Source organism: Hevea brasiliensis, chromosome 14 (assembly GCF_030052815.1).
Source record: "Hevea brasiliensis isolate MT/VB/25A 57/8 chromosome 14, ASM3005281v1, whole genome shotgun sequence".
Taxonomy (NCBI): Eukaryota; Viridiplantae; Streptophyta; class Magnoliopsida; order Malpighiales; family Euphorbiaceae; genus Hevea; species Hevea brasiliensis.
In genome coordinates, this window is record NC_079506.1 from 29,040,313 (window position 1) to 29,058,589 (window position 18,277).

At 28.3% G+C, this 18,277-nt stretch overlaps 1 protein-coding gene across 1 annotated transcript; it reads left to right on the top strand.

The window, feature by feature from the left end:
- The first annotated feature begins 2,663 nt into the window (after window positions 1-2,663).
- Window positions 2,664-6,972, top strand: LOC110641711 (disease resistance protein RPV1). Its single transcript, XM_058135221.1, has 5 exons — window positions 2,664-3,301; window positions 3,497-4,598; window positions 4,722-4,997; window positions 5,082-6,101; window positions 6,227-6,972. Exons 1-5 carry the CDS (start codon window positions 2,802-2,804, stop codon window positions 6,800-6,802), a joined length of 3,474 nt encoding a protein of 1,157 aa, XP_057991204.1. The 5' UTR covers window positions 2,664-2,801; the 3' UTR covers window positions 6,803-6,972.
- The last annotated feature ends 11,305 nt before the right edge of the window (window positions 6,973-18,277 follow it).

The following is an 18,277-nucleotide window of genomic DNA, read 5'->3' on the forward strand; positions in this document are numbered from 1 at the left end:
AAACCCCACAATTTTCAAACACCAAAGTTTGCAATTTTCCTTAATCCTACCATTTCATTACCTCCATTCATCAACCCAATGTCAATTCAAACTAAATAAACCTCAAATGACCATAATTTAATACTACACACACTAATTTCACGCTCTAGCACCAAAACTCCAATTTTCCCATGAACCCTAATCTCCCATAAATAAATTTATACACATTTCATGTAATTTCTTTGCCCCAACCATGTATACTACTTCAACTAAGCTTAATCTCATTATAAATTTCATTCAAAGACATCAAACCCTAACTTTTCTCCAATTTGGCCAAAACCCTAATTTAGATTCCATACATGTTTTCTTTCATTTTCTTATGAAATTTCATGCTTTCTCATGTAAATTCATCACACTCATACTTGATTCAAAGCATATTTGGTTAATCAAGCATGAAAGAGAGAGCTTTCCTCACTTGATAATTTTTTCCACTTGCAATCTCTTCCAAATCTTGCTCTTCTTATTTTTAATCTCTCAATCAAAGATCTCTTTGATGTTTTCTTTTAGTGGGCTATGGAATTTATGAAGGAAATTGAAGTGAATCAAGACTTGGAAGGGAAAACAATGGTGGAAGAAGATTGGAGAAGAAGAGAAAAGAAAAGAGAGGGAGAGGGAAGATGGGTGGTGGCATGGAAGAAGGGAAAGAAGGAGACTTGTCTTCTTTTATACTTATTTATTCCTTTTTAAATAAATAATTAAGTTTAATTGTCAAAAGCCCATAAGTCATTAATTTTAATTAGGTCAAAAATGAAATTTAAATTCTAGATTTTTGCCTCTTTTATTTTCTTCCCACTTTACTCTAATTTTTTGCTCAATATTTCTTCATAATTCAATATTTTATTTTCATTTAATTAAATTGACATTTTGGTCAAAAATCAACTCTTAAAGTGAATTGATCAAAATGCCTCTTATCGAGTCATAATCCCTCTTTTACAATATACCCGGTGAGTCCTTATATTTTTGGGTCACTTGAATTTTTATTGTGTCTATCTCAATTAATTTTCTATTTATTTTTGGTCCTCCAGGTGTCTTTGAATAGTACTAGTCACAGATCAAAAATGGTATTATTTATAACTCGGAGGTTCGGGGTGTTACAAATTAAATAAAAAAGATGAGAAAGAAAAAGAAAATGAAAAAGAAAATAGATGAGAAAAAAAAGATGATGAAAAAGAAAATTAATGAAAAAATAGACGACGAAGAAAATAGATGAGAAAGAAAAAGATAATGAAGAAAATACGTTAGAAAGGAGAAAATGATGAATAAAATATATGAGAATAAAAAAGATGATAAAAAAATGAAAGAAAAGAGAAGAAAAAGAGAAAAAAAAAATGAATAGTGGATAAAGAAAATGAGTAGTTGTTTATAAAAGTGAATTAGTAACCTATTGTGAATTGCTAATTTCTTTTAAAAATTAGACAGAATTTTGTTTCTAAAAAAATTGGGTAGAAATTTTTTGGGGGAAAATTTTCACAACTGATTCACAATTAGTTGTAAAAATCGATTGCTAATGCAAATCAAAATAAAAAAAAAATAAAAAATAGGCAAAAATTTTTTAGGGAGGAAAAATCGATTGCTGTTAGCAACCGATTTGTAAATCGGTCATAAATCAAAATAAAAAAAAATGGGCAGGAATTTTTAAAGGAAAAATCGATTACTAATAGTAATCGATTTTAATTGATTTCAAAAATCAATTGCTATTAGTAACTGATTCGAAATTGGTTGCAAATCAAATAAAGAAAACAAAAAATTAGACAGGAATTTTTGAGGGAAAAATCAGTTGCAAAATTGATAACTAATAACAATCAATTTTAATCAGCTATAAAAATTAGTTGCTGTTAGCAATCAATTCAAAAATTGGTTGCAAATAAAAAAAAATTGAGCAGAATTTTTTTGGAGGAAAAATTTAGTAACCAATTTGTTATTGGTTGTAAAAATCGATTGTTCTTAGCAACAGATAAAAAATTAATTACGAATAATAATCGATTTTAGTAATTGATTATAAATTAATTACTAATTTTAGTGTCAATTAAAATAATTTTTTAATTTAATAAACGACTCCCTGAATCCATCTAAAACATGGATTTCCATTCTCTAATTTATTTCATGGATTTTCTGTAATGTGAATGATTAACAAATTTAATTATTGTAGGAAACTGTGTTGGATATAATTTTATTTTAATTAAGACTCATAAAAATGAATGATTAGAAAGTAGAGTAGGGCATGATGAGTGTCGGTGCGCATGATGAGTAGGGCATACCTATAGTACCTATAGTGTCGGTGCGCATGATGAGTGGGGCAAGGTTAAAACGAGTAAAAGAAAAAGATTGCTTTAGTTGAGACACTGCATCGCATATATTTACATCACCTATTTCGTCGTCATACCAAATTCTTTTATGCTATCTTATTATTTATATAATATATTAATTAATCATTTCAAGAAATAAAAGAGTTTTGATTAATTTTAATAAAGAAACATAGATTCTTGAATAACTTTGGTTTGATAATTAGTTAAATTAAATTATTAATATTGTGGGTATTATTATGCTTATGGGTCCCTGCTGTCATTAAAAAACAGTATAGTACGGAGAAACAAATTAATCATGCTCAGCTAGTCATTATTATTTTCCAGGACAGAAGCTGAACTGGCAGCTTTAATTATAGATGCCACAACTAGTGCTTTAATTATAAATGCCACTACCAGTGCTGGAGGAAATTCTCATCGCTAGTAAACACAAAGAAGAATTTCACCAGTTTTAGTTTCATGGCTTTAATTACTGAGGCTTCTTCTTCTTCTTCTTCTTCTTCTTCAGAATGGAAATATGATGCATTCCTTAGTTTCCGAGGTGAAGACACCCGCAGAAATTTTATCAGTCATCTATATGAACGGTTATGTCATGAGGGAATCAACACTTTCAAGGACGATAGAGAACTTGAGACAGGCCAAAGTATTTCGCAAGCACTTCCTAAAGCAATAGCAGAATCGAGAATCCTAATCATCATTTTCTCGAAAAATTATGCTTGTTCAACATGGTGTTTGGATGAACTTGTACGAATTCTTGAATGCAAGAAAGCTGGGAGGCAAACAGTTTTGCCAATATTCTATGATGTAACTCCATCTCAAGTGCGAAAGCAGTCGGGGAATTTTGAAAAGGCATTTGCTGTCCATGAAGGAAGTTTCAAGGAGAATATTGAGAAAGTGCAACAATGGAGAGCTGCAATGAGAGAAGTGGCTGATCTCTCGGGATGGGATCTGCAAGACAGGTCAGTGTAACTTCTGTTCCAATTTAATATTAGATCCTGGTGCATATTGTTAAGAAATAACTTTCTTAGTCTATAGTTTATTCCTTTCAACAGCATATTATTCATTTTCCCTACTTGCAGCATGAATATAATCACCTGATATTTCCTTTGCTTTTTATTCCAATATGATTCAGTGTCAGATTTTTTATGCTGCAGGCATGAGTCAGAGTTTATTCGTGAGATCGTTAAAGACATAATCAGCAAGTTGAGACGATTTAGCAGTGACATAACTAAGGGTCTCGTTGGAATGGAATTAAGATTGGAGAAAATGAGACTCTATCTGGATCTAGGGCAGTCAGATAAGGTTAAAATTATAGGTGTTTGGGGGATGGGAGGAGTAGGTAAAACAACTATTGCTAGTGTTGTCTACAAGCAAATGTATTCTCAATTTGAAGGTAGCATTTTTCTTGCAGATGTTAGAAAAGCTTCTGAAACACATGATGGTTTAGTTTCTTTGCAAAAAAAACTTTTATCTGCAATCTTAAATCGGGATTTAGAAATACATGATGTTCACAAGGGAACAGATGAGATAGGAAAGAGGCTATGTCATAAAAAGGTTTTGGTCATTCTTGATGATGTTAATGAGTTGCAGCATGTAGAGTGTTTAATTGGAAAGAGAGATGAAAACTGGTTTGGTGTGGGAAGTAGAATCATCATAACAACTAGAAATAAACATTTGTTGGCCCAACATGGAGTAGATAATGAATATATGGTTGACGGGTTGGATCATGAGGAAGCCCTTAAACTCTTTCATTTGAAAGCCTTTAAGAATGATCGTCCAACATATGATTATGAGGAGTTGTCTAACCAATTTGTAAGATATGCAAGTGGCCTCCCATTAGCTCTCGTTGTTTTAGGTTCATACTTATATGCTAAATCAAGGAAAGAATGGACGAGTGCATTGGATAGGCTGAGAGAAATACCCAATGAAGAAATTTCAAGAAAACTTCAAATAAGTTTTGATGGGTTAGATGAGATAGATAAGAAAATTTTCCTCGACATAGCATGTTTTTTCAATGGAATGAAGGAAAATTATGTGAAAAAAATATTGTACAGTTGCGGATTCTACCCAGACAGTGGGATAGGAGAGCTTATCAACAGATCTTTAATAAGTGTTTCAGATGAAAGAGTGTGGATGCATGATTTGCTTCGAGAAATGGGACAAAAAATTGTTCGTCAAGAATCCCCTATGGAACCAGGACAACGCAGTAGGATATGGCTTTATACAGATGTCTGTCAAGTCTTGATTAATAATACAGTAAGTAAATCGATTGTAATGTGACAGTACTTAGTTATTTAGAAGCCATCAACATAATTTAACTTTTTGGAAATTGTTTCTTCTTGTTTTTCTCTATTTTTAATTGTTGCCTTTGATGTTTAGGGATCAGAAGTAAATGAAGGCATAGTCTTGGATTTACTTGGTGAAGAGGGACAATTGATAAGAGCTAAAGGTTTCTCAAAGATGAAATATCTAAGGATGCTCATTCTTCAAAATGCGCGCTTTTTTTATGACATTGAATATCTTTCAAATGAATTAAGATATTTGGAATGGCATGAATATCCATTTGAATCACTGCCATCAACTTTTCAACCAAATAAACTTGTTGAGCTCCACTTGCAACACAGCAACTTGAAAAAATTATGGAAAGCAATAGAGGTGAGTATGTAAAGAGTGAGTATATATAAACATTAACTAGCCTCATTCTTTCATAGTTGAGTGTAACTCTTTATGTTTTGACAGCCTTTGCAGTTGCTGAAGATCATTGATCTTAGTTATTCTCAATGTTTAATCAAGACCCCAGACTTTAGAGATGTCCCAAATCTTGAGGTGTTGAATCTTGAAGGTTGTAAAAGCCTAGTTAAGGTGCACCAATCCATTGGATTATTGACAAGGTTGGTTTGTTTGAACATGGAAGGCTGCGAAAAATTAGTTACTCTTCCAAGTGGCAATTGGAATTTGAAGTCCCTCAAGATTCTTAATTTACGTGGCTGCTCGAAGCTTTGCAAACTACCCGAGGGGTTGGTGAGTATGACGAGTTTGGAGGAGCTTGATGTAGCTGGAGTTGTTTCTGGACAAGCGAAATTGGCTAAAGCAAGGGATCTTCTAAGTAATTACTTACAGCGTACTAAGAGGAACGAAAATCTACTGGCTTTAGCTATCCCAAATTTACAAGCTCTAAGGAAACTGGATATGAGTTACTGCAACCTTTCACAAGTTCCAAATGATCTGAGCTGCTTGCGGTCATTGGAACAACTAAATTTAAGTGGAAATCATCTTTTGAGCATACCTTCAAGCATCATCCAACTTTCTAACCTTATAGATGTTGATTTTTCTAATTGCACAAGACTTGAGTCGTTGCCTTCTCTTCCATCTAATATTGAATGTCTGGATATGAAAAACTGCACTTCGTTGCAAACTCTTCCAGATTTAGTGCAACTTTGTAGACTTGAAAATCTTCGGTGTACTAATTGTGAGAGCCTTCAGTCATTGCCGGATCTTCCATCGAATGTTCAACGTCTAGATATGGAAAATTGCACTGCATTGCAAACACTTCCAAATATATTTGAAAAACACAATATCGAGAAGAGTTTTTACATAGGTTTCTCCAATTGCTCCAAATTGAATTACTTTCAAAGTAAAATTACTGTGGCATTTACATGGCTGAGGAGTTACTTGCTTTGGTTATATGAAATTCGGAAGCTACTGAAGATACGGGAAAGTATCCAAAGTGAAGAGGAGTTCGAAGAAATTTGCCATCAGGTCTGATCCCTTTTTCTCAAAATACTTGCGTTTTCTTCTCTCTCTCTCTCTCTCTTTTTCTTTTTTCATTTTACCATTTTTGCATTCTAATTTCTAAAACTTTACAAGCAACAATTTTGTTACAGAGATGCGGTAGTCCATACCGTCGACTCCCTGACTTCTATATATACGTACCAGGAAGTGTAATTCCTGATTGGTTCAGCAATCAGGGAGTCAAGAGCCCTTTGAGAATGCTACTACCTCCACATGAAAATTGGTGGAATATTGCGGGTTTTGCAGTTTGTGCTATTGTTGGGGAGAGAAGATGTCGTGAACCTATTTTTCTTATTGCAGTCAATAGTAAAAGTGGGGCGGCTTGGAATAGGGGTTACGAAGTCCCCATTCCTGGAGCTTCGAAAGTTGCATTGGATCACCTTAGCCTGTTCTTCGCTGCAAATTACAAGCTAGATCTGCACAAGGAAGACAGTCCAACTGAGCTGGTTCTTGATTTCCCAGAAGATGAAATCAAGAAGTGTGGAATCCGTGTGGTACACGACGAAGAAATACAAGAGCTAATCCAATACAACAAACCCTTGGAAATTTTAAGTGAAGAAAGAAATGAAGTAAGTGTAGGGGTAGAGGAAGATAAAGTCTCAAGAAGAAACAAGGAGAAACAAAATAATAACGCAAGCTGTGGAGAAGATAAGTGCATTGATTCTTGAGAGGGACCCTCCAGAAAGAGGCTTCTGCACGATTGATGATTTTTTTTTTTTTTTTTTAAGGTAATACGATTCTTGAGTTGTTATACGGTTTGACTGTCATCTTTTGCTTGGAGTTCATTTTCATGTTGCAATTGTTCAAATATGATATTCAAAGTTGGTCTTTTCATCCAGTGATTTTTAGTTTGGTGGTATTAAAATTGTTTTTGAAGTTATAAGGCCTTAAATTGAATTCTTATTGAAGTAAATTGCACTAAAAAAGAAAAAGTAAATCTCCTTAAATATTGTTAAATACCTCCATTTAATTTTTTTTTAATTTTTAACCAAAACCTTCTGCTACAATATCTTATTAGAGTCCCTTACTATAATTGTGAATAGTAATAAAAAAATTCATAATTAAAACCTATAATATATATAAATTAGGTAATTGTCCGCGTGTTGCATGAGTTTTTTTAATTTTTCATTGAATATAATTTTAGCCAGTCACTTTTTTATTTAATTATTTTTTTTTAACTATTTATACTTATTAGTTTCAATTTTTTTTTATTTTTGTTTACAATTATAATTCAAGAAATTATTAGAAGTCAATTTCTATTTATTGTTTAGTGCGCTATTTATTTTAAACATAGTGCATGAAGTTTTTTTTTTTTTTGGTTAAATTATTACGAAATTCAATATCTAAAGCACAAAAGATGCTCATTATTTTAAATTTGCTCTTTCTGCATACTGTCATCCAATTTCTATCCCAATGGCCATCTCCGCTTTTATGGCACTTAATCATGCATTGTACCAATTGTAGCTTTTCCTTTATGAGCATAAGTTCAAAATTCTGGTGATATAGAAAGTCTATATAAATCATCATTGAAAAAGACCTCTAAATACGATCACCGCCTCGTTGGAATATTGCATGAATAAAGCTAAGGTGTAGTTGTTAATTATTGTGACTTTGATGTTTCAGGTTTCCTCCCCCTCTCACCCACCCCACCACACCACCCACCCCCCCACCCAAACAAACCTTTTCTTTTTTTTTATTATTTAATGGAAATATAAGTCTCCCACTTGAAGAAATGGCTGACTCATTTTCAGTTGCAACCAATCATTCCAACTAGTCACGAACAGAGAAATTTTATTTATAGTCTAATTAAAATATATAATTTGTTAATCTTTTATTTAAATGTTAATTGAATAGATTGATTAACTGATTATCATAATTCTGTAATGATTGACTGATGAAATCATTTTAAGAATAAAAATCAGAACTTTTAATAAATATAGTGACAAAAATAAATATTTTAATTTTTTTTAATAAAATCAACTTGCTAAAAGTTAATTTAAAATTCAATGAATGTTTAATATTATGAATGACTAAACTTTAAATATATTGATAATGGTCTAAAATTAAAAAGTTTGTCCAAATTATTTTAAAGTTTTGTCATTTTTTTTTGTCAATTTTCGCATAATTTGAAACTTTTGTATTTGTTGTCTAGGGTCTAAATTGGGTGCTAATTTGGTGGTTAATGTGGCAAAAAATTATTTTTTATATGTTGTTGACGTGCAGCTTGCTTGACATGAATTTTAATTTTTTTATTATGTTATTACTGATGTTACGGCTAACGTGGCGAAAAGATTTTTATATTTTGTTACTGTCATGACATAACTTTAATAATATAAAAGTAAAAATTTTTCTACTTTTTTTCAAATATAATAAAATTTATAGCTTCATTTTATTTATAATCAGTTGATTAATTTTGACCATAACTTAATAAAAAATTAATATTTTATTACTTAAGATAATTGTCAAAAATAAATATTCATATTACTTGATATAATAAAAAATAATTTTCCCACTCTTTCCTCATATTTTTTTTAAAATGTATTTATGAAAGTTATTTGTGAAAATAGATAAAAAATTTTATTTATTTAAAATTAAAATTTTATGTAAAAATTTCAATAATAACAATAACAATCATTTTAGCACATATATATTAATAATCAACATGTAGTGAGATCGTGTATATATATTACTGGATGTTGGTGGGTGGAAGGAGAGAAAGAGAGAGAAGAGAGAGGTAGTGGAGGGATTTTAATTTTAAATAAATAAAAAAATTATTTATTTTTATAAATAAATTTCATAAATACTAAAAAAAGAAGATAAATAAAGGAGAAATTATTTTTTTATTATGCTAAGTAATATAAATATTTATTTTTAATAATCGTATTAAGTAATAAAATATTAATTTTAACTAATTTAGATAAAAAAAAGCCAATTGATTATAAATAAAATAAACCTATAAAATTAACTATAATCGATAAAAGTTAAAAAAAAATATTATTAAAATTACATTACAACGTTAATAATATATAAAATAATAATATTTTATCACATCAACCGTCAGCTAAAATGCAATATAAAAAAAGATAATAATAAAGTTCATGCCATGTTAGCCTTGATATCAGTAACACATATAAAAAAAAATAATATTTTTACCACGTCAATGCCAAATCAACATCCAATTCAGACAATGGCCAGAGCAAATACAAAAGTTTCAAATTAGGCAAAAATTGGCAGAAAAAGAAGCTATAATTGATAAAAACTCGTAAAGCTTTGGGTTTTTTTAATTATTTGGCCTATTCTAAATCTAATTTTTCCAAAACAATTAATCATAAAGAAATAAATTCAATTAAAATTATAGATTAAATAAAGTAAATGACATAATTCTAACATATTGTGAAAGAAAAAAAAGTTTCTAACCCAAGTATGACAAAATTTAAGTAAGGGAGAAATTTCAGCAGTAGCAATGAAATTATGAGAAAAAAACTACTAAAACTTTAAAATGATAAGAGAATTATACTCAAAATTTGGTAGATATAATAAAAAATAATTTTTTTTTGGAAAAATTACCATTATAACCCTAAAAATTTTAAAATTTCAGGGGACATTGGCCCTAATGTGCATAGATCCCTAATTTCAACCAATCTTTGCCTCTCTATGTTTTGTTAATCAATTGATAGAGATCAATCTCTGATAATATGCATGGTTTATTTACAGGATGATTAAATTCCTTGCAATTATTGTTGGAAAAAAAAAAGGTATCACATTAGTTGCAGTTTGTGATAATATTGTAGGAAATGTAATGGAGAATAAATTGGGAGAGAGATTGATACCTGATTGGTATGCCAAAATATGCTTGTATATCTAATTTTGCCAAGATGATTAGTATTATTGTTAGGATATCATTAGATAATTGTGTATTAAGAGATTAATAACATATTTATATTGAAAATTTAATAGAGCAATACCTGAAAATTAGAAGAATTAATCACATCCTTCAAAATTAAAAGCATTAAGAGATTATGAGAATATTAATTTGGTTGATTACGTTAAGTTTTTCTTGACTTTAATAAAAATAAATTGATTTATATATGGAAAAATTATTATTGTTACTAATGAAAAAACATTTGCAATTGCTGGATCATTTTATATCAATTTCTTCATATTCTTGATTCCATTAATTTTGTTAGCACTAAGCATTTAACCTTATCCTTTCAGATAATGGAAAGAAATTACTATGTGATTTTTTTTTTTTTTTACCTTTTCATATTTATGCATTTTGTTGCCATTTCTTTCATTGTGTTATAAATAATAAATACACCATTTGATACTGTTCTTGTCTGCAAAATCGATTTATTGATTTCTAAATTGGTTTCCAACTACAAATATTTTGTAGCTAAACTCAGGGTTAATTACCAAAAAGGGGTAATCAAAAACAAAATTTTCCCAAAACATGTGAGTTTGAAATTAATTACCAAAAAGGAGTGAATTGTGCTGAGCTGGATGGACTGAATGCAAGACGCTAATTATAATAGCGTTTTTAAGGTCTAGACGCTATTCATAATAGCGTCCGGATGACAAGTTTGAAAGGAAAGTTGGACGCTATTCAAAATAGCGTCCAGCTTTCCTTTAAATAATAAAAAATTAATTAAAAAAAAATTAAAGATTGGACGCTACTTATAATAGCGTCCAACCTTTTTTTTTTAATTTTTAATTATTTTATTTTATATTTTAAATAAAATATAAATATTATTTTAATAAATAAAATTATAATATTTAATAATATATCTTATAATATTTTTATTTTAAATATTATTTTTTAATTTAAAATTAAATTAAAATTTAATAAAATAAAAATTAAAATTAAAAAAATAAATAATTAAAAAAATTTAAGAAAAAAGTAGCGTCCAATTTTTCTTTAAATTTTTAATTATTTTATTTATATTTTAAATAAATTAAAAATATTATTTTAATAAATAAAATTATAATATTTAATATTATATATTTTAAATTTTTATTATAAATATTATTTTTTAATTTAAAATTAAATTAAAATTTAATAAAATAAAAAATTAAATAAAAAAATAAATAATTAAAAAAATAAATAACTTGTATCTCTACTTGGCATGTTCTGGGGTTAATTATCGTGCGAGGGTGTCATGGGAAAGAAAATATGAAAAATGGTTAAAAATTTAAAAATTACAAAAACAGGATGAGTTGAAAATATAGACGCGAGTCAAAATAATATTTTTAATTGGGACACGAGACGAAAAACAACGTCCAGCCTTTGTTTTAATATTTTCTAATACTTTAAATAAAAGTAAATATTATTTTAATAAATAATATTATAATAATTAATATTATATATTATAATATTTTTATTGTAAAAAATTATTTTTAATTTAAAATTAAATTTTAATTAAATAAAAAATTAAAATTTAAAATATTATTATAATAAAATAATTAAAAATTAAAATGAAAAAAATAGCGTCTAGATTTTATTTTTAATTTTTTAATTATTTTATTTTATATTTCTAATAAAAATATAAATATTATTTTAATAAATAATAGCATAATAATTAAAATTATATATTATAATTTTTTTATTATAAAAATTATTTTTTAATTTAAAATTAAATTAAATTTTAATTAAATAAAAAATTAAAATTATTTTTCAATTAAAAATTAAATTAAATTAAAAATTAAAATTAAATTAAATTACAAATTTTTTATTATTATACTATTATTTATTAAAATAATATTTATATTTTTATGTAAAATATAAAAATAAAATAATTAAAAAATTAAATAAGAAGCTGAACGCTACTTATAGTAGCGTTGAGGTTTTTATTGAATTTTTTTAAATTTTTTATTATGATAATATTTTATATTTTAATTTTTTATTTAATTAAAATTTAATTTTAAATTAAAAAATAATTTTTTATAATAAAAATATTATAATATATAATATTAATTATTATAATATTATTTATTAAAATAATATTTATATTTTATTTAAAATATTAAAAAATTTAAAACAAAAGCTGGACGCTACTATAAGTAAACGTCCAGCTTTTTTTTTTTTTTTTTTTTAATTTGAATAGCTTCTGTTTTTTATTATTTTTTTGAACACTATTGTTAATAGCGTTTTGGACATTAAAACGCTACTAGTATTAGCGTTTTTAAGCTTCTGACTTTTCTCACCCTGATCAAATAAATTTTTTACATCACACCTAATTTTAGTAATTTTTATTTTCTTCTTACCTTTGTACGGTCAATTTCCCCTAAACTCAAGTCTTCTCTTTCCATGCTATCATGAAACTTAAATACATTAGCACAAGTACAAATTTCCAACTGAAAAAAACGTATGTAAGAAATATAATTACAAATTATCATGCTCAATAACCTGTCCCCCTCTCCAATCTTCACCTGGTTCCACAACAACAAGCACTAGCATTGCAGCAGCCTATGAAGCACGGAAACTTCAAGCACTAGCGTTTCCCCATTTCAGAAATGGTAGGACATGTCTATGACACGTTTTGGGGCTGTCCAGAAAAATTAAAAGATGGTAATGCGTTTCCGACAGTTGGAGATGACTTTTAGTTTAAGATTAGCGTTTGTTAATCCTCCCTGCAAAACCCATAATGAAGCTACCCAAATCCACCGTTAATCCCATCTTCTCTCGTGTCTGAGCTTGCTGGATCGATCAACTGCTTCTTTTATTTTCTTTTTTTATATTTTTAAAACTTAATAAAATATAATAGATTATAATTAAATAACAAGTTCTAAAACAATTGTCCTATCTACTTGTACTATACTCATTCTAATTTTTTTTCTCAAAAATTAAGCAAACTAAATTAAACAATACTATTAATATTAAAAATAAAAATAAAAATACTAACAATGATAAGTTAAACATAATTAAATTAATAATATAATAACTTTATTAGTTTTAAATTAATTCCATATATTTATTATTCATATATTATTTTATTTAACATTTATAAATATACCTACGTGTTTTCCCGTATCCATTTCCCGTTTTACTATGTTCACATTTCTATTTCCGTGCTACCTAGATTGCAGCAGAGCCAATGCAGATAAAATACTTCTGACCATACTTCTCTGATAAGGAACCTGGGTTGCCCATGTATGTGTCTTCAGAGCTCATCGGAGTCACCCTCAAAAAAAGCTCAAGTCCCTGAAATAGACCTACAGGGTTTCCATAAATTCTTGTAGTAATATATTTGATGATGAAACATCAACAGAATGGATATTTCGTTAAAATGAAATTTGCTAAAGCCTATTGATCTGATATGAATGTCAAACTCATACCTGATGAAGTGTTTCATATTTTGAAGGTGGGGTGTTATAAATTGCTTTTAGCCTCTCTTGTGGTGGAGCAGCATAAACTCTACCAAATGCAGAACTAGGGGAGCCAGCAGGCCACTGCTCCCCCTAGCCAAAAAGAAAATATTAAGTACTATGTCAGAGTTATTTTTGTGTAGATTAATACTGCCCCCCTACCTGGATAAATGCTGCCTTCTAATCTAGTTCAAATTTTTTCTTTTTTAATATTCAAGTCCAATTATTTTTCATGATCTAGTTGTGACCCATCTCATGATTCAAACTTATAATTAAATAAATAATTTAGCCACTAAAATAACCAGCTCATCAAAATAACAAAATCTTAATTATTTATCCTTTTATATATATATATACACCCTCAAAAATTTCAAAGCTCAATACCTCAAATCTCAAGTCACAATTAACATAGAATTAAGGTGAATTTTGCTATCACCGCAGACTTGTAGTGACTTTCTCTTTGCCATTTCTCCACTACCTTTCTTATCCATTCTCTTTATTATTCTTTTTTTCTCTTTTCATTCTATTTCATAATTAAAATTAATAATTTCATTGATAGGATTTTTAATTAAACTTTGATATTTAATATAGATAGTTGATCGAAATTTTATGAATTAATTTTTAAAAACTTGATTTTTATTTTTATAATTATATACATATGTAAATTGAAAATTTGTATCACTTTTCATAAAATTTTAAATTATTGCGTACTTTTGTAAAAATGTGTGCATTTGAATTGTAAAGTATTAAGAAGTCAACATTAACATTTTAAGTTAGTAAATTAAGAAATTAACATCATAAGTAAAAATAAAATTATTGAGGTGTATTTTATAAAAAATAAATTCTCAAAATTTTGAGGCTATTGTTTCAACTCCAATTGAAGGTGACCATTAATTTTTCAGAAGAAGAAAAAAAAAAAAAAGATTTTTGCTCCCTGAACGTTAATTCCTGGTTCTGCCACTGAACTCTACTAAACTTATTCTTCAAAATTGTGAAGGGTACATCTTGAACTGTCCATGTGCCTGGTTTCTCTTCAATCTCAAAACCAAAATCAAAGTCCTGAAGACTTAGATTTCATGGCTTCACTAGGAAATTGAAAGGAAAACATCATCAATGATGCAAAAATAGCAATTTTAAATTTTAATTCCTAAATTTTTCATGCATCTTGCAATGCCCTGAATTTTCTTTCATTATTATAAATTTTATAAATATTAACATTGTTCTAGTATTATTGAAATTTTAATTTAATTTACTCCTTGATGTATTTAATTTACAATTTTGGAGACATTATTATTTTATTTTGTTGTTATTTATTTAGAAAACATTATTATTATTATTATTATTATTATTATTATTATTATTATTATTATTATTATTATTATTATTATTTAACTAGAGATAAATTTAAAATGTATAATAAATTTATTGTGTAAATACTTTGAGTATATTACAAATTTCATTTAAAAGATTATTATCATTATTAGTTTGTGGTATTTAAATTTATTATAAAATATAAAAAAAATATATTATTTTAGCATTTGTTATTTTAGATATTTTAATCAAGATTAAATTTATTATTTTTATTACTTAAACTTTATCTTAAGAGAGTTATTTTAGAGTTGGACTTAATTGAAAAAAGTAATAGGACTTAAGTGAAAAGATTAAAAAGTTTAGGGATTTATTATGTAACTAAAAAAAAGTTTTGAAAACCATTGAACACCCCCCCCTCCCCAACATCCTCTCTCTCTCTTCGATTTCGCTCCCTCCTTTCTCCTTCTTTTTTCGATCACCTAACGCAGGCTATGACCATCCCAGACGATCAGCGGTGGCCAGTGACCCTCCATGAACAGCGAGCTGTTGCTAGCGGTGAAGGGAAGCTTCCATGGCAAGGAGAGAGAAATGAATGCCCCAAAGCTTCTCTCCTCCATTCTGGCGATTCTGCTCCCATCCAACCACTCCCTTGGTCTGGCTCAGTGTCCCTCAGTCCAAGGAAGAGGTTTATGGCAACTCTGCTAGTTTTAATAGAGTTTCTAATGTGATCATGAGGAGTGTAGACCCTTATTTTGTGATGAGTATGTACATTGAGGCCGTGGAAAACCCGATGATGAAAAATTATATGACTATAAGATATAATTGAAGGCATGGAACTGAATTATTAATTCCATGGCATGATCTTGAAAAAAAAATAATAATATGCTTTTTGGGAAATTAATTTAATTTAAATAAAATTTCGTTTTGCTTAAATTCTTAAATGGACATAATTGAGTTTAATTGGGCGCCATGGGCTTAAAAAAGTCTAGTTAGGAGTTTTAAATAAGACCTATTTAATTTATTTTTTAAAAATTAAAATAAGAAAATATATTTTTCTCTATCCCTATCTTCCTATTGGTTGGAACACCTTACCCATATCCCAGTCTCACCCAAATTCCTCGATTCCAGTTGTTTAAGTTATCTGAACCTTATCACACTAGGACTTCAAACCCTACCACACCTCTTCCTCACTCCCTATTGGTGCCTTCCCCTTTCCTTCTCTTCCCATTGGTTGAAACACGTCATCCATATTTCAGTCTCACCCAAATTCTGTAATCTTAGTTGTTTAAGTTATCTGAACTTTATCATGCTATGGCTCCAAACCCTATCACACCTCTCTCCCAAAACCCTATAAATACCCCACTGATAAAAAAAAAGGGGGAGGAGAAAAAAAAAGGGTGGAGGAGAAGACAAAAATAAATAAATAAAAGGAAAAAAAATTAAAGAGGGGAATAGCCAAAATTCTTTTAGTTTTTATTTATTTCTAGCAATATTTTTTAAAGGTTAGTTATTTTATTTTCTTTTCAAGATCTATGCCATGTAATATTTAATTCTATGTTCCTCGTTTTTAATTTATTTTATATGTTCATATAGATCATGTAATCATGTTTAATTTGAGGGGATACATAACTCTACACATATTTAATTTTCTGTCTCTCGTATTTTTATTATTTTTTCATTATCTTATGAATCTGTAAAAAATTTTTAAAAATTATATTCATATTCTACACGAAATTCTATTAATTTTAGCCTCAAGAATTACTAAAAACGCTTTAATATTTTATAAGTTATGGCTGTTTGAAGTTAGGGTTCCTGTAAAATCTGATTTGCAGGATACCCGACTTGTAGAGCTCATATATCCCTTGTTTCTTAATATTTTTGTGTAAATCTGGTGTCTAAAATTAAGTTTAGAGTCTTGTGAATCTTTTCCAATTAGTTTCGCATTCATATCTGTTATGGTTGATGAGTTATGAATATTACAAAAAAGTAGTGCGATTCTGTTACTGACAAAAGTTACGATTTGTGTAGACCATTCAGCTAGGGTTTTATTTGGTTTATAAATTTTATGATATTGTATGATGTTTTGGCTATCTTTTTTAATTTTTTTCATGATTTTTAGACTTGTCTAACTATTTCTTAAAAATCAAATTTCTTGCTACTGTCAATCTACTAGAATTTGAAAATTATATGTTTATGCATGTTCTTGTATGTTCTTGGTTTGCAATTGATATTTGATCTATTTTCCTGTACTTTTTTAATTCAAGAAGTGTTATGAAGTGTTTGGAGTATGTTAGAAGACTTAGACCATTAGGTAGTTATAACTAATTATGAATTTTAACCATTTAGGAGACTAGAGTTAGAATCCAATGTAAATTGTTATTAATATTTTCTTTATTTCTTTTATTTTCTTTAGTTTCTTTATTTTTTTATTACAAATAAAATTGGTAAGTAGCTCTAAGGTAAGTACCAAAGAGGCCATTTTCGTGGAGCTTATGTGAAGCTAAACGGGAGTAAGCCAGGAATATCATTGCCATACTAGAACAGAAGACTATTTTTTAAGAGTAGCTTGTCCCAATGGCAACTGCATTTACCAACAGGTAAGTAGCTCTAAACTCTTTGAATAATCATTGGCATGAAATTGTAGTAATAATAGAATTTTTATTGGATAAATTAAAATTAACTTTGTTTTTAATTTAACCAACTTTTGCATGTAATTAATTTAAATAAATACTTTATAAATTAAAATTAATCCTGTTTGTAAATTAAACTAATATTGGCATGTAAAATAAATTTAATTTAATGCTTGGTAATTGTAAAATAAATTTGCATGTTAGAAATCTTTATTAGGTTGTGATTGTTTGGGCCTTGTGTGATATTAGAATAAATTACACATGTACATAATTAACTTAGTTCAATTATCCTTAAGGTAACTTGGTGAAAATTAATTAATTAGGTTAAATAGAAACGTAGGGTTATTTGAAATTGAATTTGTTTGTAAATTAAATTCTCAATAATAAATTAATTTTAGTCATCTGGTAAATATCATTTAAATAATTAGCAACCCCATAGATAGGAATTACTTGTGCATGAAAATTGTGTGTAAACAACAACTCTTTTATGAATTACTTGCGTGTGTAGGATTAGAGTTGCATTTTTTAGGATAAAGTTTAATAAATGAATAATAAAAAAGACTTCTAAAAACATTAGTAGAGGACTGGCACTCGAATCAACGAGGTTAGACCAAGCGTAAGGGGTGCCTAACACCTTCCCCTTACATACCCACTATCCCGAACCTAGATATTGGGCTATGTTAATGACGGTTGTAGAAATTCTACAAAGAGTAAGTTGCCATCCATGATCCTTGAAAGAAATACTAAATATGTCCCTGTTATTACTCGGGTGGCGACTCCTGTCTATCTATGCCTTCGTGGCATAAATCCTTAGTACCGTGGTAGTGTTATGGGAAGACG

Bases quoted from the DNA above. Each gene is read 5' to 3' on its own strand.
- LOC110641711 (XM_058135221.1), top strand. From the start codon at position 2,802: ATGGCTTTAATTACTGAGGCTTCTTCTTCTTCTTCTTCTTCTTCTTCA. The intron at 3,302-3,496 runs GTCAGTGTAACT...TTTATGCTGCAG, and splicing joins GGATGGGATCTGCAAGACAG to GCATGAGTCAGAGTTTATTC. The intron at 4,998-5,081 runs GTGAGTATGTAA...ATGTTTTGACAG, and splicing joins AATTATGGAAAGCAATAGAG to CCTTTGCAGTTGCTGAAGAT.